Source organism: Phaseolus vulgaris, chromosome 1, assembly GCF_051622355.1.
Source record: "Phaseolus vulgaris cultivar YP4 chromosome 1, ASM5162235v1, whole genome shotgun sequence".
Classification (NCBI taxonomy): Eukaryota; Viridiplantae; Streptophyta; class Magnoliopsida; order Fabales; family Fabaceae; genus Phaseolus; species Phaseolus vulgaris.
In genome coordinates, this window is record NC_143498.1 from 45,517,300 (window position 1) to 45,545,218 (window position 27,919).

The following is a 27,919-nucleotide window of genomic DNA, read 5'->3' on the forward strand; positions in this document are numbered from 1 at the left end:
TTAAAAAAATTATATTCCATCGTCTTTCAATAATATCTCTTTCATTGTCAAACATTCTTAAAATTTATTATATTTCTCATTTAGTTTATGTATTTCTATTTTTTAATTTTATCCATTACTTCTTCCTATAAGACAAGTGTAAGGTGTTTTTTTAGCCATATTCCAAGCATCCTCCAACACTCATTAATAATGAAACCCACTTATTTTGTGTCTTTAACTCTTCAAGTTACACAATTCCCCAACTACAAAGGATTGAGGTTTACATCAACTAATGTTTTTAAAGTAACAAAAAAGAAGAAGTTACCAAGTAGTATAAAAATGCTTGCAAAAGAAAACATTGAATTACTTTGTTGATTCTCAAGACAGTAATAACTAAGTACATTAATTGCATAAATAGCTTGTAAAAATATCTGTACATAAAAAATCATCGATAACTGAGTAAACACATCACCACCAGTATTCTAAAAAGATACATTAGAATTTGGTGAGGGTTCTAAATTCAATCCTTAACTACTCAATAAGCAACCTGGTATATAAACAAAACTCCTCTAATTTAGGTTACTATTTAGTGTACTTTCTCTAGACTCTCTCTCAAAATGTCCATCTTCTTCAATAGACTCCTGCTTGTGAGTTAATTTGGAGCAACTACGTCTACCATGGCCTTCGTGTTGGGAATCCTTAGACTTTGCTTTTGATCTTGTTCTGGCTGAGCCACCACCAACATTGGAACCATCTTTTAACATCTTGGGACGTGTTTTTTTAGGCGCCAAATCACTGTCTTGTTGGAGGGAATCACCCGTGTGCATGTCTTGGTCGGTGTCTTTGGATGCATTACATGAATCATTTGGTTGTGAATATTTTGCTGACCTTTTTGTACGTCTTGGTCTGTCTGATCTTTCCTTCGTCTGAGACTCTCTCACAGTCCCCATTGAATGTGATTGTCGTTTAGATTTAGCCAAGTCGATTGAGTGCCTCGCATCATCACACCCTTGACTTTTCACAGATCTTGAACTTCTTTCCATTAAATCTGCTTAGCAACATTTATAACAACTACATTTCAATATTTATATTACTATCTTGTAGAAATCTGGATCAACTTTTTCTATTTTTACGTATGATATCTACACATATGCAAACGACAAAACAAGCATTTTATGAATCACCATCCATGTTCTGTTATGAAAAGGTCACACAAACAAGTTGGATTGGTAAATAGTTAGTGTATATATATGTATGTCATTCACTCATTTCATCTAAATGAAACAAGACACACCTCTTAGCCCAAAACATTGGAAACCCAATATTATATTATGTACCTGCAGAGTTCCTTTGCAATGAACTATTGGATTCATTGCTATGAATGTCTTCTTTATGATTTGGAGATGCAGATGCATTCCCTGGGACAGATTTAAACTCGTTCATCTGAAACAAGTGAAGTCATGCTCCAATGGCTTCTTAAAATGATGCAAAATTACATACATTATTAATTAATATTTCTCTCTCTCAAAACAAGGTTAACAAAACCAGTTTTACAATATTGCGTTCGTACAAAGAGTAATTGAGTAGTTAATTGAATGTATTAATGTTCATTAATTAACAGTTAACTTTTTTGGGAAAAATAAAGAATTACCCAGGAGGGATTGTTTTCAGAGGGATCATGACCATTCCATCCAATATGTGCTACATGCTTTACATCTGTGGGCTGACCAATCTCAATGTCTGAATCTTTGTCATTATCTGCAAAGAGCACATATATAAGAGTATTATTCCTTTAATTAATCATCATCATCATCATCATCTTTCTTCAACTTTTATATATATTTGAGAATGTTAATGGATAAAATAATTAACATGTTAAAAGTACAATTAGAAATTAATTACAATGAGGGAAAGAAAGAGCAATGCCATGCATGCACGTACCGAATATCTGAGAAATGAATCTTAGGCCTTTTAGGAGACCCTTCACCTTGTTGTTGTTGTTGGACATGTTGAACAAATCTTATGCCTTCAATTTTCTTCAAACAAGTAATATGAATTCAGCTTTACTTAGACTTCACAAAAACCTGGAAGATAAATAATTCAAAATGTTGAATTTATACCACAAATATGACTTTTAAAAGGGATTTCAGTGATGAGGGTTATCCACATCTCATGTAGTAAAGTTCTCCCTGAAAAGCCTGATTTTAATAAATGTTCATACAGAAACCATCAATGAGGATAAGGCTTTATATTTTAACATTTTTTTCTTGATACTCAGAACCTGAAAGCATGGTTTAGGATTTTAATGTCATTTGCATAAATTTGTCTCAAAAACTTGTGGCAGGTTGTGACCACAAAGGTGTAATTGGAAGAGTCTATTAAGAGAAAAGGGATGAATGCAGAAATGGATTCTGTTTAAAAGCACACCCATTTTTACTTTGGTTAATTCTGTGGCGATAGTTTACTTGTTGGTTTTCCCTTTAATCAAAATCAGAAGCTTATCGAAATTTCAGGCGTGAATGAGAATATTTGAAAGGAAAATATAATTATGAAATGATTTATTTGTTATTTTCAATTTATTATTTACTTTTTATATCATAGTTTCAATTTGAGTGGCATGTTTTTAACTATATTAATATACTATAAATTTTTTTTAAGTTGATTTAAACCAAGAACATCATTACTTAAAATTATTATTAAGTTATTGTATGAGAATTAAAATGACAAAAACTAAATAATTTTTATATGAAAAATAAGTATTGTGAGGATAAATTGATAATAAGTGACTCATGGTTTAATTAATAAATAGAACAAAATTAAAATAAAGAGAACAACATGACCAACATTAAAATAAAATATAAATATAAATATTAAATAATAATAAAAATTATCAATGTTATACCTAGAAATATATTAATTTTTTTATTAATCATACTTATTTTTTATCATGCTATCCAGATCTTAATACCTCTCATTAAGTTAGTTAGAAACGTTAACTAGAAACATGCTCCTTAATTTATTTATGCATATAAAACTTTACTTTGTTTCACTAATTAATAAACGAGATTTTTATAATAAAATCACTAACACCCACTGTAATTGAGAAATCTGTGTCATCTTAGTTTCCATGTTTTATGATATTATATAACCGTTCTGATCAGAATAAGTTTTAAGATTTGCCTCAATATAAGAATCAATATTATAGGAAAATTTACTAAATTAGTGCATTTTTCGTTGATAGGATCAAAATGTCAGATTTTTAAAATAGTAAGTTCATGGGTAAGTGGTGGTAACCATTCTGCAGAGAAATGAGGGAAGTTAGGAGTAATGTAGCTCTTTCACATTTAAATTGGAAGAACATGTTTTATTATCTGATGTAAGGGTTTGCTTTCCTTGATGTGAGTTAATACCTAAAAGAATAAATCATGGATTTTTATTGAGATTATCTTTTGTATAAGAGGTTGATCACCTCTTAAATGTTTATTTTATTTTAATTTATTTTTTATTAATAAAAGAAAACTTTATGGATAAATCGTGTTTAAATGAAATGATTTTGTTGTAAAAAAATTGTGTCTCATAAAAACGATTTTGGCTTCAAATTTGTCATTCAACTCAATTCGTATTTGTCAATAATAATTATGGTTTTAGTGACAAAGTCATGTGTCACAAAACATTTAGAAATCGTATGTCCTAACAACTTTAATTTAAAAGAGGTCATTTTGAAGGCACATAATGAGTTCATCCTACATACGTTTAAGGAAAACAACCATTGGTGGAAACCATAATTTCTTAGTACTTTTGGTTTGTGAAAGCAACTCCTAATGCTTTGACTCTAGCATGTGGGTAATATTAGACAAAGTTACTACAAGGAATACACTTATTTATAAAGGGATCAATATAACAAGTATCTATAAAGGGATCAATATAACAAGTATCATGTTTCCGTTGCTCACAAGTAGAAGAATTTGCGGGTCATTTATTTTTGGGGTGTGATATTGCTTAGGAAGTTTGGATTTCTTGCCTTAGGTGGGTAGCTCTTCGGAGAGTCCAACATAATTTTTTCAAGCATTTTGAGCAATTTTCTCTCCATGTTGAATAAAAAGCAGAGAATCAGTGTTGGAGGTAATGTGATTTGTAATAGTATGACATATATGGGACAGAAATTGTGTTATGTTCAAACAAAGGGTTATTAATGTTGAGGTAATCTTGAAGATGGCACAACTCAAATCTTGATTGTGATTAAAACACAAAGTAATAACTTTATCTTTCTCATTCTCTTATTGATCTTTGTTTCCAATTTTATGTTTAAAATCTTTTGAATAACTTGTTTTATTTTTTTTCTGCTAGTTTTAAGATATTATGCTGAGTTAATGTTTCCCGTGTTGATTCGGGAAGGTATTAATTGTATATGAAATTCATATATGTATGAAAGTTGGGAAAGGTATTTCTTATCATGTTTTGTAAGTGAGAAAATAGGTACAAGGGACTTATTATGGAATTGGGGGTTTAAGAAGGAAATATGCAGAGGAAGGAATAATACAGGGGTTTTCTGGTTGAAAGTGAGGATTTTGGAGTTAATGTGATGTTTTGGGTATCTTCTTTATTGGATAAGGGTTATCACACCAAACAAAATGAGTGGATTTTACAAATAACCACTTCCTTCACCTCCTGGAGTTGATTTTACTCCCGAAGATGGCAAAGTTGCATGCTTCAAACATTTCTTTGTGGTTATTAATGTCATTCTACTATCTATTGATTTTATACTATATTGTTAATTTGTATATTCTATGTATTTGCCAACTATGAAATTGAATTTGAAAATTATTTTAGGAGGTGACGTGGTGGTGTTATACTGAAGGATATCGGCAGACGACCGGAACAGGGTAAACTTTAGTAAAATGTACGTACTTCTAATAACATTAATTTTTAATAAATATAATAATTTTTTTCTAAATCAATCTCTGTTTATTATTTTTTTTAGTGGAATAATAATTCTAAATAATAAAAACCAATTTTATTTTTTTTTATTCAAAAAAATATTTTTTAATAATATTTTAGAAAAATTATATTATATGTTAGTTTAAATTTATTTATAAAATGTAACAATATTTATAAAAGAAAGCTTACCCTCTGGTTCGTATAGTAGCCTCGTCGACATAATTCATATCTTCCCAGAGAATTTTAAGAGGGATCGAGAGGAGAAAAGTGACCTGTTCCAATCTTCATGAGAATAAAGTCAATGATTTGGTGCATATTTTGTATCATGTAGAACTAAAAATATGCACCAAATCATTGTACCAAATCTCTTTTATAGAGACTAATGAGCATAATAGGTGATAAGAAATCAATAATCAAACTTGGAAAGTTTCATGTTTCCTATTAGTTAATGTTCCACAAATCAGAGAACATAAGGGCGGGCAGCTCCATGCTATGAGGATATCAGTACATACATAAACGAGATTTTCATTATAACAATTTTTTATATACACAAAATTTTCTTATTTTATCTTTATTAATATTTTATTTTATTAATTTATTTTAACTATTTTGTTATTTTATTATTATCTTGGACTTTTTATTATTATTTTTAATTATATTATCTAAAAACCAAATATAACTACTATTAATTAACTAAAATAAACTACTCATTGCATTCATTCTTCTTATATTATTAGATAAATTCCTACATCTAGAACCTATGATATGCACTCAATTTTTTTTAAAGTTATCATTCATTTCATTAAAAAACTACATTTAAAACAAAAAAAAAATCAAAAATATCATTAAAAACATAATAAAAATAAATTTTGTATTATGTATTATAGTTATTTTTAATAAACAAAAATACACACGTGATACAAATAAAAAATATGGATATACAAAATTCGAATACACATGTTAATATTTAAAAAATACAAATACACATAAATTTATAATAAATTAAAATATTGAATTTATAGTTTATTTTAATAAATATAAATACACATTGATAATAATAAAACTAAAAAATACAAATATACAGCTTGATATTTAAAAAATTAAAAAATAATAATTTTTTTTATGAATTTATAATTCATTTTAATAAATATATATATATATAATATAATAATGATACAAATAAAAAATATAGATACATAACAATGACAAAAATAAAAAAATATGAATTAATAATAATAATAAATAAAGATATACATTAATAACAAAATAAAAAAAATACTGATACACATTAATAATAAAAATAAAAAATACAGATTCACAAAAACACAAAATTTCCGTAATATAAATAAAGATGATAATATAATACTAAAAATACACGATAAGTATATATTACTTTATATATATCAGATTTTGTTTTGATTCTTATTTTTATTTTTAAATTGATAACTAAGTTATTAATTTTTGGATTGAGTCATTAAAACAATAAAATTTCATTTTTTTAAAACTATAAAAGTTAAAATATAGACATAACTATATAAAATTAGGGAATTGACTCGATACTCAAATCCTCTTTTGTGATTTAAATGCAATCACCATTAGTAATAATAACACTTATTATTTTAGTGTATCAACTCTCTGTATTCTCATATTTTATGTAGTTAGAAACAATTTGATTTGTTTTTTTTTATCACATTCTCTAATTAGAATTAATGGTCATGATCATATATAATTTAAGTCTGAACAAAATTATGCAAACAAATTTGCTTAAAAAAAATAGTAAGATTATATTAGTGATTCTAATCATAAATAACAACTATTATATTTTTTTTTCTCTCTTCTTTTTCACGGTAACCTTCTTAGTTTCTCACTCTCCCAATTACATCCAGAAAAATGAATGGATTTTACAAAAGACAACTTGCTTCTCCTCCTGCAATTGATTTTTCTTCTGATGATGGGAAGGTACTTCATTCTTCAAACCTTTCTCTCTAGTTAATAATCATTTTATTTGATTATCTGTGTGAGATTGATATGTTAAATGTTGATATATTGACAATTTCTATTAGATTATAAGAGAATTTTTCTTATTATAATAAAATAATTTTAATTTTATATTAATTAAATTACAATTATAAACGAATATTTTTCATGTATTGTTGTGAAAGTACAATTTTTCTTGTACTTGTTCTTTTTAATTTGTTTTTATGTGTATTGGACAAATTTACTGATACAGTTTTTTATTTATTTATAAAAATGGTTAGATTTTAAGAAAACTACATAAATAGGTAATATGTGTTTTAAAACATGACTTTAAATGTAAAAATTATATCTTAAAATAAAAATTTCAATAAAATAAAATGTGGCTTAAAATATGATTTTCTTTTTAAATAATAGAAATTATGTTTCTCTTTTTCTTTAAAAGAAATGGAGTCTTATTTAAAAATAGGATTTTAACTAAAAACAATAACTGGAGGGTGCATTTCAAAATCAGACCTCAAGAATGTCATTGTGTTTTAAAACTTTATTTTTTAAAACTTTTAAAAATAAAACTATGTTTTAAAATATAACTTTTTTTATAATTTAAAATTAGTTTATTCATATTCCGTATTTGTTTTTAATATCACTTAATTTTTAAATAAAAAAAAGAATATCTTAATATTCCCACATCTATATTTAAAAGATCCTGGTGAATTGTTTTGACTACTTGCATATCTTTATCAAAATACTACTAGGTATAACTTTTTCATTTTATATAATAATAGTAATTAGATTTTAGAAATATTAAAATTAAAGAATTTATTTTACAGAATAAAAAATTAAAACAAAAATAGGTAATCTCAGACTTAAAATAATTTTAACTCAATTTTTTGACCGAGCAAAATGAGTGAAAAAACCATTTCCTTATTTAGTGGTAAAGAAAATAATAAAGAAATTGATATAAGAATAAAAGAGTGAAAGTTGTAATAAAAATTGATATTTTCTAAATCATGTGTAATTTATAATTGTGCAATTATTTAATTTGATTAGTTTATTCATTATTTTAGAATGATAATTTATTTTTTTTAATGTTTTTTTTTTCAAAAAAATAAACATATTATTCCTTCAGTCTATTTTTTTCTTTCCTTATATTTTCATTAATTTTCCCTCCTTATAATCGAACAGAACATTTTTTTAAGAGATTAAATAAGAAATAAAATCATATTTAGGTTTTTTTATACAAAAGTATTTTGTTATAATTTTATTGTAAGAAATAAAACTAAGTAAATAAAAAGTTGTAAAGTTCTAAAAGCATTTCCAATTTCTAATTATAAAAAAAAACTAAAAAGAATAAAAATATAGATATAACTTTTTAAATTTGAATTTTCTGTTGCATGATTCCGAGCTGCATAAAATGTAACAACACATTCAATATTTCATGAAGGAAGAAAAACAAAGAACCTCTGCAACAAAAAAAAAAGAAATAATTTTTTTTTTTCTGTTAAAATCATCAAAGAATAACCTGTTCAATCAAACATTGAACAGAGAAAAATAGTTTTAGTGCTTAGGTTTTGGAAAGAGTATATGCTTTTTTCTTGTCTTTCCCAATCGATTTTGCTTCCTCACAAGGTAAGGTTTCTCTCATAGCTCAATAATAAAAATGAGTGAACATGGTAATTTTTTACTGGTATCCTCTTTTTACTTAATTTTTCTTTATTCTTGAATTTCAGGAACTTTTTCTTGAAGCCATTCACAATGGAACCATGGAAGGCTTTTATAAGTTGGTTTCCCACTTCCAAACACAATCCGAACCTGCTTTCTGCGGTCTCGCTAGCTTGTCCATGGTCCTCAATGCTCTTGCCATTGATCCTGGCAGGAAGTGGAAAGGTACTGTTTATGCTTTTATCACTAACCAAACCTATGTGATTAAGTTGATTGGACAAAATTTAAACACTTTTGAAATCTATATGATCTTATATAAAAGTGATATTTATTTAACTTATATATAAAGCAAATTTTAGTTAACAGGAAGTTTCTTTATTTTATTTTTTTCTCACTTCTTTTAGTCTAGAAAGTTTGTGAAAAAATTGTGTAAACATGTCCTAATTATGAATCAATCTGGCTTAAATCAATTGTAATGCCTTGATTTTACCATCCTGATTTTGTCTTCTTTATCTGCAGGGCCTTGGAGATGGTTTGATGAATCTATGTTGGACTGTTGTGAATCTCTAGAGAATGTCAAAGTTAAGGGCATCACGTTTGGGAAGCTCGTGTGTTTGGCTCAATGTGCTGGAGCTAAAGTTGATTCCTTTCGTGCTAGCCATTGCAGCATTGATGATTTTCGTAAATATGTCATCAAGTGTTCAATATCTGATGACTGTCACCTGATCTCCTCATACCACAGAGCTGCCCTTAAGCAAGTATGTTCTCTGGTTTGTGGAACTTTAACGTAATAGGAAACATGAAACTTTCCAAGTTTGATGGTTGATTTCTTATCACTTATCATGTTGATTAGTCATTATAAAAGAAATTTGGAACAAGGATTTGTTCCATATTCTTAGTTCTACATAATCTTGACTTTATTTTCATGACAGACTGGAACAGGACACTTTTCTCCTATTGGAGGATATCACGCTGGAACAGACATGGCACTTGTTTTGGATGTTGCACGATTTAAGTATCCTCCACATTGGATCCCTCTTAAAATTCTTTGGGAAGGTATGAATTATGTTGACGAGGCTACTGGACGTACTAGAGGGTAAACTTTCTTATTTTATACTATTTTCTTTTGACCTTGAAACCTGATTAATCACAGTCCATTTGTTATGATGTTAATGAAAGTTGACAATAAGAAATTGTCTAGCCAGGACTGTAGTGGAGCAATTTAAGCAGTAAGAAAACACTTTTTTCTTTTCGTTACATAGCTTAAATGATTTGCTTAACATTTTTACCTGTTTCAGGTTCATGCTTGTATCAAGGCCTCACAGGGAACCTGGATTGCTTTATACTCTGGTATTTATCTTTTTGACAAGTAATGACTCAGGGTTTCACATTTCAGATATAGTAAACAATGCTGGTTTGTGCATTAATTTTTTTGGATAATTTCTTTATTTGTGAACGCATGTAGGCACATGCATTCCTCCAATGTAGTGCATTATAATTCTCAATTTCTGTGATATGGGGAACTTGTTCTCAAGATCAGGCATGTTGATTTATTTCTGGTTTGTATGATCTTTTTGTCAGCAATTCTGTTTCTTGTGAAGTAAACTACAATTTCCATTTTCAAACGGATAAAATACCATGTTTGTCATCTTACACCCATGATTACAATGTTTTATTTGCTAATACCCAATAAGATACTTTCATGTTGTTATAATAATTCTGTTAGTTCAATTAGAGATGCTAATAAGGATTATACAATAGTTGAATGAGGTTTAGCAGCATATGTTTTATTTGTGGTACAGATTCATACAAAACGATGGAAAAGTCAATTTGCACCATGTAGTTTGGCCATGTTTGTCTTAACTCATCTTAATTCATGCATTTGTTTTCTCACTTCAGTAATCCTATGCATTCTGGAATTACATGCGTAGTATAGCATGTGTTTGTGGAGAGTCATGTTTGTGTTTTTCATTGTTTACATTGGTGTGGGTGGATGTATCTTGTGTTTGTTTGTTAGTTTGTCACTGTTTTTCATCGTGTATGTTGTAATGGGTTGTATGAATTTTACAGAGCTGCAAACACGAGAGTTGGATTAATATTGCAAAATTCCTAATGGACGATGTTCCTCTTCTATTGAAATCAGTGGATGTGAAAGACGTTCACCAGGCTGTTTCAATTATAGTCTCGTCACTGCCATCTAGTTCTGAACAATTCATCAAGTGGGTTGCAGAGATCAGGAGGCGAGAGGATGGTGGTCCAAGTTTAAGCGCAGAGGAGAAAGCAAGGCTTGCTATCAAGGTTCAATATGTCCAATCTTGCATAATTCTCTCATTCATTGTATATTATATTTTGGTCTCAACAGTCTTTTAATAAGTTTTTTTGTTATGCAGGAAGAGGTATTGAAACAGGTACAGGAGACTGACCTTTTCAAACATGTAGCTTCCTTTTTGTCAAATTCTTGCAGCAGGGAATCATTAGATGATGAAGATGCGGTACCTGTTATCGCTACAAGTGTTTGTTGCCCAGCAGCAGAAATTTTAGCTTGGAAGCCTTGCTCACCTGCCGGGTATAGGTGTCAAGTAACATGTATGAAACGCTTGAAAGCTGAAGATGAGAAGCCAATAACAATGGTTTCTGGGACTGTGGTAAATGGTAACACTGAGCAAGGGGTTGATGTGTTGGTTCCTTCATCATGTAGGAAATTATGCAGCAGTTGCTCTAGCCCCAGTGATTATATGAGGATGCATCCAGCTAGTACTGATGTGCTAACAGTGCTTCTACTGTCCTTACCATCTACAACATGGGCTGGCATCACAGATAAGCAGCTTTTGACAGAAATACACGGTCTGGTTTCAACTGAAAACCTTCCCTCTTTGCTTCAAGAAGAGGTAGGTTATATTTCATTTGTTTTATAACTTTTTTTACATTGCACGTCAGCACTCTATCCTCCTAACAACTTCAACTCACTATTAACAATTCTGCATTTCAGGTTCTGCACTTAAGACGTCAGCTTCACCTTCTCAAGAGATGTCAAGAGGGCAAGGTTGATCAGGATCTTGGGGCTCCTCTCTCTTAGCATATCCCATTTTTCAATCATCCATCTCAAGGCCGAACCAGTTTTCCATAATCTTGACAGCTTAAATTTAGATACCATACAAATGTAGAGTCACTTAAGTTGGTGTTCACCTATTTTTGACAACTGAAGATTTTATTTTCTACCAGGGATTCACTAATCCTAATAACATGAACCTTGTTAATGGTTTTGGTACATTGAAAGTGAGAAATGGGAACACACTGGTATGTTTTAGGAGAAGTAAAAAAACGAGGGAAAATATTTTAAAAAATTAGGTGGTTTCTATATAAATTTGCACACAAAATACCGGAAATGTATGAAATTTTTGTAGCTACGGAGATATAATTATGTTCGGAACATCATTTTTTTTATCTATTTATTATTATATAGAATCCTATTTTATTTTCTACTATTATTATTTATTTTGTAGTTTGAACAATTAATTTTAATTTATGCTCCCTCAAAAACATAAAATTCGCTAAAATATTATTTATTGAAAGAAAAAAAGTTATTTTAGGAAAAATTAAAGAAAAGAAGAAAGTGCGAGTCTTTCCAAATTTGAACTGACGAGTTCTCCACTTATGAAGAATTTTGTTTGTTAGTAGAGCTTAGGGTTTCAACTTCTCTCAACCACAATGCCTTTGTTGTTTTCCGGTTTCTCCATGTATCTCTTTTCACTCTCCTCTAGAATTGACTCGGATGTGAGTTTGTTTAATAAATTCGATACTCGGCTTGTTCTGCGGTTTGGATGCAATGAGCACTAATGATGAAAACAGTAATGATATCACTCATTATTTTTAATGTAGATTTTTTTTCTAAATCAACTCTCTAATTAGAATTCTTTAATTTATTTGTTAACGACTTTTAAAAAGTAAAAAATTACTAAGGTGTTGTATTATATGAATGATCATTATCATATATAATTAAGTTTGAAAAATGTAATCAATTTTGATAAAAAAAATAAGTTTGAGCATGATTATATGAATGATTCTAATCATATAAAATAGTTTGAACATTGATTTTAAAATAAGAAGACAAATAGAAATAAAGTTAGTATATTTTTAGTTTCTCACACTTTTAATATTTTTGTTTCAAAATTTATGCAATTATAATTTATTTATATATTTATTATTAAATATAATAAAAAATTCTTTTAATATAATCAAATTATTGATAATATCATGTTTTTTTAATTTTTATCTTATGTAAAAGAAATATTTAATAAATATTGAGATGCGTACAAATGTGAGAGACACAAACCCTAAAAGATATCCAGAGTGTTCTCCAGTAGAATGCCTTTTTCCAAAAGGTTGAAGTTTATCGGATTTAGCTGAATTGTTTGTATGTTCAAGTTCAGTTAAAGTAAGTCGTTAATTAGGAGCAGTGACTCCAGTGTTCGGTAAGCATTGTTTTCAATTTATTATGAATAGTGTGGTTAAATAGAAAAAATAGTTGGTCAAACAGTGCAGAATTTTGAAACTATTTGAAAACTTTATGTTTCTTTGCTTATTCATTTTGTAACTATTGTTACATTCTAATGTGTTGATTTTTTTTAGTAAGTTTTTGTTGTTGAAACTTGTGTTAAGGAATTGTTGCTATTGGTTTAAGTTATGGAGATTATGTAGGTTGTAAATAGTTAGGTTTTCTTAGGCCAATACCTATCTTTTTTGTCGATAACTATTGCCTTGAATTTCATCTTTTCAAAAGGATAGATTATTAATGTGTTGTTTATATATTTTATTGGTGAATTTTCTTTATTAAACATATCAAAACATTCTAACATATATAAGTTGTTTTTTAAAATCGGTTTTCTAAAATGTTTTTTTAATTAATTGATTAAAAAAAATAAGTTGAAAATATTTAATTAATTGATTAATGAAAAAACAGGTTTAAAACATTAACTTTTTAATAAAGTTTTTCGAATATAGTTTTAAAAAATATTTTAACATTTTAAAAACGTTTTTCTTGAGTTCATTATATTATAAAACAAAAGATAAATCACATAAAAACAAATATTACCTAACTTTGTTTTTCAAAACTTCTTCCTTTTTTTAATATGGTAATAGATTTAATTTTTTATTCAATTATAATTAATTTATATTTAAATTTTTTATAATTATTGAATTTTATTATTCAATTTCTCAACTAACAAATCAAAAGTTTTGCAGTAACAATTTTTTTTTTATTAATTTTAAAAAAATAATTGTACGCAAGCTGACGGGCTAACCTGATGCAGCACAGGACAAGACAGAGAAACCAGTTCATTACGCAGGGTGGGCCAAATACGAGATGGATTTGTACGAGACGCGCCAACCCAAATTGTCTTATCTAATCACAGAAAAAATGAATGAATTTTACAAAAGATAACTTACTTCCCAGTTGAGTTTGCAATGTAATTTTGAATTGTATTTTTGTAGGAAGTTGATATGTTGATATATTGAAAATCCGTACCAGATTATATATTTTTTTTATTAAAATAAAATTATTTTAAAATTATATTAATTTAATTATAATTATAAACGAGTGTTTTTTAATGTATAATTGCTAAAGTAATATTTTTCGTACTTAGTTTGTTTTAAATTTTGTTGAGCAAATTTACTGATACAATTTTTTTTTTAATTTATAAAAGAATAGTTAGGTTTTAAGAAGAATAAAAAATAAGTAATACATGTTTTAAAACATGACCTTAAATGTGAAAATTATGTCTTAAAATACAACTTTCAATAGAATAATATGTAGTTTAAAATATGATTTTTTTTAAAATAATAGAAATTATATCTTTTTTTTTTAAAAAGTCATATTTAAAAATATGATTTTAACTAAAAATAACAGCTGGAGAATGCATTTTAAAATGAGACTTTAAGAATGTCGTTCTACTTACACTTAAATATATTTTTATTTTTTATATAATTTAGTTTTTTTCTTATTTTAATATGTTATGGTTATCAATGTCTCTATCATCATTATATTTTTAATTCTATGTTTAACAAAATTATACAATCGGAAGTAGTAATTTTAAATTTTAGAAATATTAAAATTAAAGAACTTATTTTACAAAATAAAAAATTAAAACAAAAATAGCTAATTTCAGACTTAAAATAATTTTAACTTATTTTTTTACCAAAATGAGAAAAAAAATTTCCTTATTTAGTGGTAAAGAAATATTTCATTTCTCATTGAATCTCACACGTTTTTGTTGTGATACATAAGAATAAAAGAGTGAAAATTGTAATAAAAAAATTGATATTTTTTAAATGATGTGTAATTTATAATTGTACAATTATTTAATTTTACTAATTTATTCATTATTTTAAAATGATAATTTTATTTTATTTTAATATTTTTTTTCAAAAAATAAACATATTATTCCTTCAGTTTTGTTTTTCTCTCCTTATATTTTCATTAGTTTTCTCTTCTTATTATCGAACAGAACATATGTTTTTAAGAGATTAAATAATTTTATTATACAAAAGTATTTTTGTTATAATTTTATTCTAAGAAATAAAAGCTTAATGTAAAAAAAAAAAAGTTGTAAAACTCTTGTGAATTCTAAAAGCGTTTCCAATTTCTAATTTAAAAAAAAAAACTAAAAAGAATAAAAAAATAGATATATTTTTTGAAATTGAATTTTCTGTTGCATGATTTCGAGGTGCATAAAACGTAACAACACATTCAATATTCAGAAAGAAAAACCGAAAAACCTCTGCAACCCAAAAAAGATAAATTTAGCGGTTAAAATCATGAAAGAATAACCTGATCAATCAAACATCGAACACAGAAAAATAGTTTTAGTGTTTAGGTTTTGGAAATCTATTTGCTTTTGTTACTTTCAATGGCGACGGCGGGATTGTATCGACGTATTCTTCCTTGTCCTCCCGCTGTCGACTTTGCTTCCTCACAAGGCAAGGTCTCTCTCACACATACCTCAGTAATGAGAAGAGTGAACATGATCATTTTTTTATTACTATAGTCTCTTTACTCAATTTTTCTTTGTTCATTGAATTTCAGGAACTTTTTCTCGAAGCCATTCACAATGGAACCATGGAAGGCTTTTACAAATTGGTTTCCCACTTCCAAACACAATCCGAGCCCGCTTTCTGCGGTCTCGCTAGCTTGTCCATGGTCCTCAATGCTCTGGCCATTGATCCTGGCAGGAAGTGGAAAGGTACACTTTATGCTTTTATCACTAACTATCCAATTAAGTTTATTGGACAAAATTCTCTAAACGCTTTTGGAATTTATATAGCTTTATATAAGAGTGATAATTCATTAACTTATACATAAGTTAATTTTAACTGACAGTGAAGTTTCTTTATTTTATTTTTTTCTTACCTTTCTATTCCAAATGTAATGCCTTGATTTATGTATTTCTTTTGTCTTCCTGTGATTTATCTGCAGGTCCTTGGAGATGGTTTGATGAATCTATGTTGGACTGTTGTGAATCTCTAGAAAAGGTCAAAGCTAAGGGCATTACGTTTGGGAAGCTCTCACATTTAGCTCAATGTGCTGGAGCCAAAGTGGATTCCTTTCGTGCTAGCCATAGCAGCATTGATGATTTTCGTAAATATGTCATCAAGTGTTCAATGTCTGATGACTGCCACGTGATCTCTTCATACCATAGAGCTGCCCTTAAGCAAGTATGTTCACTGGTTTGTGGAACTTTAATGTAATAGGAAAACATGAAACTTTCCAAGTTTGATTGTTGATTTCTTATCACTTATCATGCTGATTAGTCATTATACAAGAAATTTGGTACAAGGATTTGGTTCATATTCTTAGTTCTACATGGTCAGAGTGTAATCTTGACTTTATTTTCATGACAGACTGGAACAGGACACTTTTCTCCTATTGGAGGATATCACGCTGGAAAGGACATGGCACTTGTTTTGGATGTTGCACGATTTAAGTATCCTCCCCATTGGATTCCTCTTAAAATTCTTTGGGAAGGTATGAATTATGTCGACGAGGCTACTGGACGTACTAGAGGGTAAACTTTCTTATTTTATACTATTTTCTTTTGACCTTGTAACCTGATTAATCACAGTCCATTTGTTATGATGTTAATGAAAGTTGACAATAAGAAATTGTCTAGCCAGGACTGTAGTGGAGCAATTTAAGCAATAAGAAAACACTTTTTTCTTTTCGTTGCATAGCTTAAATGATTTGCTTAACTTTTTTACCTGTTTCAGGTTCATGCTTGTATCAAGGCCTCACAGGGAACCTGGATTGCTTTATACTCTGGTATTTATCTTTTTGACAAGTAATGACTCAGGGTTTCACATTTCAGATATAGTAACCAATGCTGGTGTGTGCATTAATTTTTTGGATAATTTCTTTATTTGTGAACGCATGTAGGCACATGCATTCCTCCAATGTAGTGCATTATAATTCTCAATTTCTGTGATATGGTGACCTTGTTCTCAGGAGCAGGCGTATTGATTTATTTCTGGTTTGTATGATCTTGTTTACAGCAATTATGTGTCTTGTGAAGTAAACTACAATTTCCATTTTCAAACGGATAAAATACCATGTTTTTCATCTTACTCCTATGATTACAATGTTTTATTTGCTAATACCCAATCAGATACTTTCATGTTGTTATAATAATTCTGTTAGTTCAATTAGAGATGCTAATAAGGATTATACAATAGTTGAATGAGGTTTAGCAGGATATGCTTTATTTGTGGTACAGATTCATACAAAACGATGGAAAAGTCAATTTGCACCATGTAGTTTGGCCATGTTTGTCTTAACTCATCTTAATTCATGCACTTGTTTTCTCACTTCAGTAATCCTATGCATTCTGGAATTACATGCGTAGTATAGCATGTGTTTGTGGAGAGTCATGTTTGTGTTTTTCATTGTTTACATTGGTGTGGGTGGATGTATCTTGTGTTTGTTTGTTAGTTTGTCACTGTTTTTCATCGTGTATGTTGTAATGGGTTGTATGAATTTTACAGAGCTGCAAACACGAGAGTTGGATTAATATTGCAAAATTCCTAATGGACGATGTTCCTCTTCTATTAAAATCAGTGGATGTGAAAGACGTTCATCAGGCTGTTTCAATTATAGTCTCATCACTGCCATCTAATTCTGAACAATTCATCAAATGGGTTGCAGAGATCAGGAGGCGAGAGGATGGTGGTCCAAGTTTAAGCGCAGAGGAGAAAGCAAGGCTTGCTATCAAGGTTCAATATGTCCAATCTTGCATAATTCTCTCATTCATTGTATATTCTATTTTGGTCTCAACAGTCTTTTAATAAGTTTTTTGTTATGCAGGAAGAGGTATTGAAACAGGTACAGGAGACTGGCCTTTTCAAACATGTAGCTTCCTTTTTGTCAAATTCTTGCAGCAGGGAATCATTAGATGATGAAGATGCGTTACCTGTCATCGCTGCAAGTGTTTGTTGCCAAGCAGCAGAAATTTTAGCTTGGAAGCCTTGCTCACCAGCCGGGTATAGATGTCAAGTAACATGTATGAAACGCTTGAAAGCCGAAGATGAGAAGCCAATAACAATGGTTTCTGGGACTGTGGTAAATGGTAACACTGAGCAAGGGGTTGATGTGTTGGTTCCTTCATCATGTAGGAAATTATGCTGCAGTTGCTCTAGGCCCAGTGATTATATGAGGATGCATCCAGCTAGCATGGATGTGCTAACAGTGCTTCTACTGTCCTTACCATCGACAACATGGGCTGGCATCACAGATAAGCAGCTTTTGACAGAAATACACGGTCTGGTTTCAACTGAAAACCTTCCCTCTTTGCTTCAAGAAGAGGTAGGTATTTGTTTTATAACTTTTTTTACATTGCACGTCAGCACTGTATCCTCCTAACAACTTCCACTCACTATTACAATTCTGCATTTCAGGTTCTGCACTGAAGACGTCAGCTTCACCTTCTCAAGAGATGTCAAGAGGGCAAGGTTGATCAGGATCATAATCTTGACAGCTTAAATTTAGATACCATACAAATTTAGAGTCACTCAAGTTGGTGTTCACCTATTTTTGACAACTGAAGATTTTATTTTCTACCGGGGATTCAATACCTCATTTGCTGATCTGATAGAAGATTTATTATGTACTTTAGATATTTTGTTGGTTATGGTTTTTATGTATATCAAAATTATATTTTTTTGTATTTTTTTCTAGTTTCTACTCTTTTGATTGTCCGAATGAAATTATGTAAAAATAAATAAATATTATGCTAACTCAAATTAGAATTTGTAGATTCATTTGGAGAATCTGTGTTTATATTTATTATACTGTTTATTGAGATGAAATTGTAATCCTAATTACAGAAAAATACTAAAGTATTCTGAAGAGATTGATCTATTCTTATGCATGACACAGATTGATCTTTAGCAAGAAGAGAATATATACCAATATGACGAATCAAAATTAGAGAATTAAGATGGCGTATGAATTAAATAACATGAACCTAAAGAACTGTTAATGATTTTGGTACACTGAAAATGAGAAGTGGGAACACACTCGAAGAGTATGTTTTAGCAGAAGAAAAAAAAATGAAGTGAAATATTTAAAAAATTAGGTGGTTCCTACATAAATTTTCACACAGAAGAGCGGAAAATGTATGAAATTTTTGTAGCCACAGAAACATAATTATGTTCGGAAAATATTATTTTTCCTTCATCAAATACATAATGATTACATGAAAGAATCACAATTTCTTTTACATGTTCTAAACAACTTGTTTTTGTATCTTTATGACTAGGAGCATAGAATTTAGTTAATGGGTTATTTTTATATTTTATAATATTACATTGTAATCTCTCCAATACTATTATGAATATAACAAAATTTGCTTATTTTAAAATTTATTTTTTATTTAATCTCTAATTCAATAATAATTACTATTACAATCAGAATCCTTAATTTCTGAAATAGAAAAACTTCGGGAAATTAACCTGGTGAAGTGGTGTTTCTTAATTAGACAACAGTGCATGCACTCTCTCAATTTGTTTCGTCCTTGCAATTTCAATTTGATTTCTTGTTAGTATCTTTTTCTGTTCAAAATTCTCTATTCATAGTGTTCACAGTTTGGGAAGGCTTATTATTTGTTTCCATGAAGATAACAGTTCTCTTAGTTCAGTCTTATGAATCTCTTCTGCAACAAGCTAGAAACTCTTAGGTATCATACAGGAACTTTTATAGAACTTATTGGTATAAAAAAGCTAACAAAAAAAGTTAAATACAAATTTTGTTTATAGTCATTCACAACTTAAATAAACACAATAAAAACAAACTATTAATCCTCCTGAACATGCATTTTCAATAAGAAAATCAGTTTAATCATACAACTTTCCTTAGTATGCTTATGAGTCTAGAGAAGGATTCCAACTTTAAAGGCTTTCTCATAGTATAAGAGATTTACTTTTGGGAACTTCCATGAATCAATTTGATAACTTCATCTTTGTTGCGATCTTCAAGAAAGCTAACACGGTTGTAGGCTTTAGTTCAAAATGGACAAACTTTTTTAAAGTTCTTTTTATTAAAAAAATTTTGATAACACATGTTCACATATACATACACATATATGCACACAAGTATGAATTATCCTATAAATTTGAAATTCTCTAAATTTGATGTAGAATTAGGAGTGAGATTAGAACGTGACAAGTAATATTATTTCACATATTATTTGATAAAATGAATTGAGTCTCACGTTTTCTTCCATCTACCACTATCCTTTCCTTTACCTCCTATTCTCCCGACATTAATAATATGCAAAACCTACTCTTCCTCTCTATTCTTCTAATTTTTTGTTCATGAAGAAAAAAACTACTTTGAAGTTCATCCATAATCTTAGTGGTTGGATTCCTTAATTTAGCATACCATATAATCGAACTAGACAACCTTCGAATTTAGCAGTCATGGACCTTAAAATATTTTCAACAATTACAAGTTGTTCCACTTTTTCACCATATGTTTCCTTTTGCTCAAAATGGCCAAAGTTCTTTAAAAGTATTCATCTAAAGAATCTCCTTCTTTTACTCCAAAGAATTTCAAATTATCTTCATAGAGCTTGCAATTGTGCTCTTTTTTTACCTATGTGTACAACCATGTAACTTCTCCATCATACCTATGCCTTAAAATAGCTTTTCATCCTTAGCACGTTTTGGGTTGCATTTATTGGTGGTGTTGTGATCCCAAATTCACTAGTTCCAATATTTCTTCGACCAAGGGATAATTTCAATGGCTGGTTGAACATAGTTTTCATCAGCCATCAGTTTCTTAAATCAAGAAAATTAATAAATAATGTTGTTTAATTTAAAATTAATCACCTCGGTCTTAACTAATGGACATGTGAATTATATTTATTTATATATGATAAAAAGAATGAAAAATAAAAGCAAATTAATTTGTAATTGTATTTATGAAAAAAAAATAAAACATTTACTCTTTTAATATTTATACTTATATAACGATTATGTTATGACCTCAAATTTGTGACGGAGTTCTGATATTTAAAGTGGATTGATTAACGATTCTATCTCAACAAACTTAATATTAGAACATTGATGTTTGTGGGGACAAAAAGAGGTTCCAAATATGAACTCTCGTTCTCTTAGCCCTGAATTAAGGAAAACTCGTTCCTCTTAGACCTTGACTGGAGGACTTGTTCTGGTACATCCAAGATATTTTTAAAGATAAAATCACAAGGGAGTTCCAAAATTTACAATATCTTAAATGTGATGATGGAGTCTAGCGATACTATTTTAACAAATTTTAGATAGAAACGGTATATATTATTTTTTTATGGAAATAACAAATATATCTGGTCTTACTTTTTTTGGTAAAGCTTAATTTACTCTTTATATTTTTTAAAAAATTAAATCAATTTTTTTAAATTTTTAAAATTTAATTTTTATTTTCTTATATGTAATTTTGTTTATAATGGAACAGTGTGGAAAAGAATGAAAGTGATATTCGTAAAAGTTAGAAGAATAATTTCATTGGACTTCAATGTTTTTCTTTTTGGAGAAGGTTACGTGTAACAATTTGTAGAGGAATAAAATACAGTCATAAATTAAAACATAAAATTCATAAAAATTTATAGAATTTTTTGATAAATGATTTTACATATAGTCTAATTTTTAATTTATAAGAGAATGTATTTCACTCTTTTTTTTTTGTTTACTTTTGTTTGAGAGAGTGAAGAAGAAGAAGATGGAAGTGAAGAGTGAGTGACGGTAATTTGTTAAGTTAGGAAGAGATAGCAGTTGCGGAAGAGAGGGTTTTGATGTGCATGGCGAACCCAGGTTTATACCGCAGAGCGCTCCCTTACCCTTCAATCGAGTTCGCTTCGCCCCTAGGCAAGGTCAACGCTCTTTCTCATCATTCCATTTCTCTAATTGTTCCTTCAACAGTTTCATCGATTCATTGTTCTTTGCACAGAATCTGTTTGGGGAGGCACTTGAGCGAGGAACCATGGAAGCCTTCTTCAAGCTGATATCCTACTACCAGACACAATCAGAACCTGCATACTGCGGTCTCGCCACACTTTCCGTTGTCCTCAATGCCCTTGCTATTGATCCTGGAAGAAAATGGAAAGGTATATTGGTATAGTAATCTTCTCTATTCTTTTTCTTCTTATTGTTGTTTTCAATTCATGAAAGGAAAAGTCGTTTAACAGGTCCTTGGAGATGGTTTGATGAGTCCATGTTGGATTGTTGTGTGCCTTTGACTCAAATTCAATTGGAAGGCATTACATTCGGGAGAGTTGCGTGTTTGGCTCGATGCAATGGAGCTAAGGTGGTGGCCTTTCGATCGGATGAAAGCTCGGTTGATGAGTTCCGCAAACATGTGATTTCGTGCTCTCACTCTGAGGATTCTCATGTCATTGTGTCTTACCACAGGACACCCCTCAATCAGGTGGTTAATCATTCATCTTTGTGTTAGATTCTTGTCTATTCATGACTCCTGTTTAGTTAACTTTGATCAGGCCTACTTCACTTTATACATAGTTGGTTAATTCAACGTTTAAGGTCATTTTCTATACAGATACACTTATTGTTGAGTAGTGTAGGAAATGGAGAGTTGCATGAGTTTATAGAAATGATGGAAATTTGTCATGTTGTTGGGTAACAGACTGGAATTGGTCATTTTTCACCAGTTGGAGGATATCATGCTGAAAAGGATATGGTCCTCGTATTGGATGTTGCTCGTTTCAAGTATCCTCCTCACTGGGTTCCCCTTACCCTTCTCTGGGAGGCAATGAGCACCATTGATCAAGCAACGGGACTTCGAAGGGGGTAACTCTAAGATCTCTTACACAGCTAATTAAAGTATATTAGCATAACAACTAGTTGTGTCTTAAGGGATGCTGGCGACACATTCTTTACTTCTCAATGTCTTTGGTAAAATTTCATCAAAATTACAGCCCCTTTAATAACTATTATTTCCTTCAAATTTGTTGCACTTCTCCTTTCGCCAAAACCAAACCTTCCTGAATGTTGTGTGAGAACTGGTTATTGAACAGTGGAAATATTTTCCTATTCAATAGATTTTCATCTCTTAGGTTATTCTTTCTTTTTATGCAAGCTTATGAATTTCTCAAAAGTGGTAGTTTTCGTGCATGTATGCTATGCTTCAGACAACTTAGTTGTTGTTTATGCCTGGTGCATTTCATTAAGGAAAAGAAATCAGAGTAGTTGAACTCCAGATAATAATTGCTATTTTAATGCGCTATGCTTCAAACAACTTAGTTATTATTTATGCTTGGTGCATTTCATTAAAGAAAAGAAATCAGTGTAGTTGAACTCCATATAGTAATTGCTATTTTAATCCTATGCTTCAAACAACTTAATTATTACTTATGCCTGGTGCATTTCGTTAAAGAAAAGAAATCAGAGTAGTTGAACTCCAGAGAATAATTGCTATGTTAGTTATCAAAGTTAATATTCAATGATTTTCAAGTTTTGGTGAATTAATTTGATTAATTTATAAAGGTACATTTTCCGAGTCTTATTTTGTAGGGTAACAAGTTCCATTCTAATCATGTTGTAGAATTTGGGAGGGAAAGAAGTCGAAAATATCTTTACCTCATATCATGCCATAACAATAATTTGATTATATGTACTAAATTTTTGTATATCTCTATATTCTATCCACATATGTCTTATTAGTTGTTATCTGCTGATGTAATTTGAAAATCGTACTATTTGAATGTATCAGTGTCATTAATTTAAAATCTTTCTAGTTGCTGCCCTCAATTTATATTTGGAAATTTGTATTTCAGGTACATGGTTATTTCAAGGCTTAAGAGAGCACCGTCTATACTTTATACTGTGGTATTGTGATGATAGTAGAATCTTTATTGAACCACTGGAGGACATATATAAAATTTCTAAAATCATGAGTTTTAATTAGAGGGAAAAGTAACCTGACTCACTGTAAAATTGTAATGGTTACGTTACGTCAGCTAGAAATAGCTTCTCCTGAAATCATTTTGAACAATAAAAAGTCTTATAGCCATACATATGTTAAAATATGGAGCGTGATTGGGAGGTCTGCATCCTTTTTCACTTGTAGGAACTGTAATGGTTGAACATATACGTAACAGTCTATGTTAACAAAAACTTTATTTTCTTATGCTTTGTGCAAACTATTTCTATTTATTTGTAGATTACGGCAAATAGTAAATAAACACTTAAAAGATTGTTTGCAGAGTTGTAGAGATGAAGGTTGGAGCCGTGTGGCCAAATTTCTAACTGAAGATGTCCCCCAACTTCTAAAGTCAGAGGATCTAGAAGACATTCAAGAAGTGCTGTCTGTTGTTTTTAAACCGCCTCCTAGTGAATTGAGAGGGTTAATAACATGGATTGCTGAAGTTCGCAGACAAGAAGATGGGAATCTCACATTGAGCGACAAGGAGAAAGGAAGGCTTGCGTTAAAGGTTTTGACTCTACTTCCTTTTTGGTTTTTGGGGTGGGGATAAGTTCACTCTTGAATCTGTCAAATGCATCACTTTCATAATTAGGAACTTTCAAATAAATGAACAATCATAATACTTGAGAGATTTGAAATTTCAGGCTGACATACTGGAACAGATTCGGACAACTGCACTCTTCAAACACGTGACCAGGTGGTTGGATTCTGAAAGTTCATGTTATAAAACTTATGCAAACCTTGGTGACGAAGATATTCTAGCAGTACTTGACACTGGTGTTTGTTGCCAAGGGATAGATCTTTTGACTGGTTGTGGCAGGCTAGGTTTGTCGGGTGGAAAAAGCTGCAGTCAAATAGAGGTAAAACATCTGAATTTTGACAGTGAAAATCCAGGAACATTAGTCTCAGGAACTGTTACAACTAGTGGTGGTAGTGAACAAGAAGTTGACCTGTTGGTCCCTTTGTGTCAAAGGGAGCCAAGTTGGCTGTGTCTTTGTAATGAAGGTCACTGCATAGAAATGCACCCGTCTAATGCAGATGTCTTTACGGTACTTTTATTGGCCTTACCCTTGCATACGTGGTCGGGTTTTAAAGAAGAAAAGCTGCAAGTGGAAGTATTGAGCCTCCTTGCAACTGAAGATCTCCCTCCCCTACTTCAGGAAGAGGTAATGCTCAACTCTTGACTTGATAAAACTGTGGACAAGAAAAACAATATATGGTGCTTTAATGCAAAAAACGTGGCTATTATTTTTCATGGTAAATATTTTAATAGGATTCACACCATTTGAAAATTTTCATCCAAATTAATTTTATCAGACCAAACTCAAGACCTTTCAATTCATCAAGTTTTAATAACATAAGCTTCTCCTTAGATAGAGACTCCAAAATACTACAATTGCTCATAACATAATTAAAGTTTGTAAGATGAGCTTTATACTAACTCATATACTATAAGTTGACCTTATCTATAGTATAGTCACGCCATCATCTGTTTATTCGTGCATGAGACTAAATATTTCTAAGGGTGTGTTTGTTTCCATGGAGGAGGAGGGAGGGGGTGTTTTTTGTGTTTGTTTCAAGGGTTTTGAGGGTGGGGGAGTGGATGGGGGAGAGAGTGGATGGTTCTTTTTACTCTTCACAAAATGAAGAGATTTGGAGGGATTGATGTGGATTATTGTATTTTTACCAAAATATCCTTTTGCATTCATTTTATTACAATATATAAAATTCAATATTATATAAATTTATTTATTATTTATAATTTCAAAAATATTTAATTATACTATTAATAACAACATATAATTATAAATAATAAAAATAAAAAAATAAAAAATAAAATTATAATATCAACAATATATATATATATAGTTATATAAAGTAACAAATGAATATAATAATAAATATTATTTTCATAAATTTTAATGTATTTAATAAATTTATTTCAATTTAACACAAAAATATTTTCATTATATTTTTTAATTTTTTATTAAAAAATATAAATAATTATGAATATTATATATTAAAAATATTTAATTAATTCAAATTTTAAAAAAATCATAATTCATTATTCAAATATTTTTTAATGACAAAGATAAATTTGTAAATTTACAATAAACCATCCTCACAAATCCACTCTATCATCCCTCAATCCAAACATCCTCACACATCCTCTCTAATCCTCACAAATCCACTCCCTCCCCTCCTCACAAATCCCCTCCTCAATCCAAACAAAGCCTAAGTGATCTAGTAGGATACTAGGATAGGTTCAACAAACTAATTAAATTAACCAATTATTTTATTAATCAATTAATTAAAGTACACTTCTCATCCAAAAATTGTATATGTTTCTGACTAAGTAAACTAATTATAAATATATTGATGGTTAGCAAAAATATATTTATCAAGAATTAGAGTGATCTTTTACTTGTATCATTCAATTTTTTAAGAGATGAGTAATGAAAATAACAGTAACCCTCGTAATTATTCTACGAATAATTTGATTTCTCATCTACACATGAGTATGTATTAGAAGAAGTGTCAAACTTATTCTTTATCAAATTATTTTGGACACCAATTTTATTATTGACTTAAATGTATTAAAAACTATAAAATTTTGTAGGCTTCAACTCCATAGTTACTGAGTCTCTCTTATGATTTTATAATTTTAATAAATTTTAGTTAATCATAAAAAAGTGTAAACAATATGTTGCTAATACTCATGTATGCGAAACTTTATACTAAATAATTGCTTTTTGTTATAAGAAATTGTGTATATATATAATGGGTGTCCAATCTACCAATTTGGATAAGGTTCGATAGTGATTTGACATTGTTAATGCTTATTAACATGTAAAATTTCTCCGGGCAACAAAGTTGAAGAGGTAAAATGTATTATTTTCATTTCAAAATAATCAATGCACTTATTTTAAAATAACTACAGTTTTAATTATATAAAAAAAATTAAAATATTCTTCTCACCTTTCAATCAATCATTAATTTTTTCTTTACACTGTGGAGCGAACTTAGTATTAATTGAAAAGTTAGTACTTTTTTTTATCTATATTTGCATTGATTGAATCTTTTTAATTTCACAATTAATTTGGTTTAGAGTTAGTAAAATTTGTAAGAATTAATTTTCCAACTCAAAAACAAATAAGAAAACTTGCCTAAGAAGCTTGATATGAAACCAAGTAAATCTTGTTCATGTTCTTCAAATGTATGTATAGCATAATCTCAGGAAAGCATGACTTGATACCACGGGTTCTACACTGTCGCAGAGAATTCATGAAAAACAAATAAATGAAAATGATTGGGTTGGGTGAAAATATTATTATAATTTTTCAATGTAATCATTAATCTGATTAGCTGGTGATACTTAGCAATAATTCTTGAAACAGGTTTTGTTCTTGCGAGACCAACTATTGTTTCACCTTTGTGCAAGCAATCTGGACTGTGCAGCGTAATTTTGTTCGGAAGAATAACATGAAGATTTGCATAAATTGTTGTTGGAAGATGAACATAATCAACGGAATGTGCTAAAATGTGTATGTTCTCTGATATTTCTCTCTTGGATAATAAATTATGCCCTATTTCATTTTATACTATTGATCTATTTGAAGAGAAATGAATGGATATGTTTAAGCATGGTATATCATTTTTTCTTTTTCTCAGATGGATATTTGTTCTTTTTGAAGTGATTCATTTCCTTGAACCACATGATCATTTTGTTAGCTGTTCATGCTATAATTTTATTAGGGTTTAGTAGTTGCCGTCACGTGACAACTTGTAACATTCAATGGCTATAATTTTGATTACATCATCGTTGTGTGTGCGCTAGAAGTTGACAGTTGGTAACGTGCAAAGATTCATAAGAAGTTAATGTTA

General features: G+C 29.5%; 4 protein-coding genes across 13 annotated transcripts; 3 read left to right on the forward strand and 1 right to left on the reverse strand.

The window, feature by feature from the left end:
• Nucleotides 1-529: 529 nt before the first annotated feature.
• Nucleotides 530-2,003, reverse strand: LOC137816057 (uncharacterized). Its single transcript, XM_090298911.1, has 4 exons — nucleotides 1,921-2,003; nucleotides 1,631-1,737; nucleotides 1,317-1,422; nucleotides 530-1,030 (listed from the first exon to the last, which is right to left on the reverse strand). The coding sequence occupies exons 1-4, from the start codon at nucleotides 1,985-1,987 to the stop codon at nucleotides 549-551; spliced, it is 762 nt and encodes a 253-aa protein (XP_090155037.1). The 5' UTR covers nucleotides 1,988-2,003; the 3' UTR covers nucleotides 530-548.
• Nucleotides 2,004-8,331: 6,328 nt separating this feature from the next.
• On the forward strand, nucleotides 8,332-11,821 carry LOC137814305 (glutathione gamma-glutamylcysteinyltransferase 1). 2 transcript variants are annotated; one of them, XM_090303584.1, is made up of 8 exons: nucleotides 8,332-8,520; nucleotides 8,622-8,778; nucleotides 9,073-9,311; nucleotides 9,486-9,649; nucleotides 9,852-9,903; nucleotides 10,624-10,851; nucleotides 10,944-11,441; nucleotides 11,543-11,821. In XM_090303584.1, exons 1-8 carry the CDS (start codon nucleotides 8,476-8,478, stop codon nucleotides 11,627-11,629), a joined length of 1,470 nt encoding a protein of 489 aa, XP_090159710.1. In that variant the 5' UTR covers nucleotides 8,332-8,475; the 3' UTR covers nucleotides 11,630-11,821. The 2 variants fall into 2 exon arrangements, with proteins under 2 accessions (XP_090159710.1, XP_090159713.1); XM_090303587.1 differs by lacking the exons at nucleotides 8,332-8,520; nucleotides 8,622-8,778; nucleotides 9,073-9,311 and having other exon boundaries at nucleotides 9,483-9,609.
• Nucleotides 11,822-15,296: 3,475 nt separating this feature from the next.
• On the forward strand, nucleotides 15,297-18,864 carry LOC150029659 (glutathione gamma-glutamylcysteinyltransferase 1-like). Of its 2 annotated transcripts, none has more exons than XM_090303591.1 (8): nucleotides 15,297-15,528; nucleotides 15,635-15,791; nucleotides 16,025-16,263; nucleotides 16,450-16,613; nucleotides 16,816-16,867; nucleotides 17,587-17,814; nucleotides 17,906-18,403; nucleotides 18,496-18,864. In XM_090303591.1, the coding sequence occupies exons 2-8, from the start codon at nucleotides 15,668-15,670 to the stop codon at nucleotides 18,505-18,507; spliced, it is 1,317 nt and encodes a 438-aa protein (XP_090159717.1). In that variant the 5' UTR covers nucleotides 15,297-15,528; nucleotides 15,635-15,667; the 3' UTR covers nucleotides 18,508-18,864. The 2 variants fall into 2 exon arrangements, with proteins under 2 accessions (XP_090159717.1, XP_090159716.1); XM_090303590.1 differs by having other exon boundaries at nucleotides 15,309-15,533.
• A 2,702-nt stretch (nucleotides 18,865-21,566) lies between these two features.
• Nucleotides 21,567-27,684, forward strand: LOC137814306 (glutathione gamma-glutamylcysteinyltransferase 3). 8 transcript variants are annotated; one of them, XM_068616962.2, is made up of 8 exons: nucleotides 21,567-21,965; nucleotides 22,043-22,199; nucleotides 22,281-22,519; nucleotides 22,736-22,899; nucleotides 23,886-23,937; nucleotides 24,315-24,542; nucleotides 24,679-25,200; nucleotides 27,433-27,684. In XM_068616962.2, exons 1-8 carry the CDS (start codon nucleotides 21,888-21,890, stop codon nucleotides 27,496-27,498), a joined length of 1,506 nt encoding a protein of 501 aa, XP_068473063.1. In that variant the 5' UTR covers nucleotides 21,567-21,887; the 3' UTR covers nucleotides 27,499-27,684. The 8 variants fall into 8 exon arrangements, 6 of the variants coding, with proteins under 6 accessions (XP_068473063.1, XP_090159724.1, XP_090159725.1 ...); XR_016521637.1 differs by having other exon boundaries at nucleotides 21,728-21,965; nucleotides 24,304-24,542; XM_090303598.1 differs by having other exon boundaries at nucleotides 21,758-21,960.
• Nucleotides 27,685-27,919: the final 235 nt, after the last annotated feature.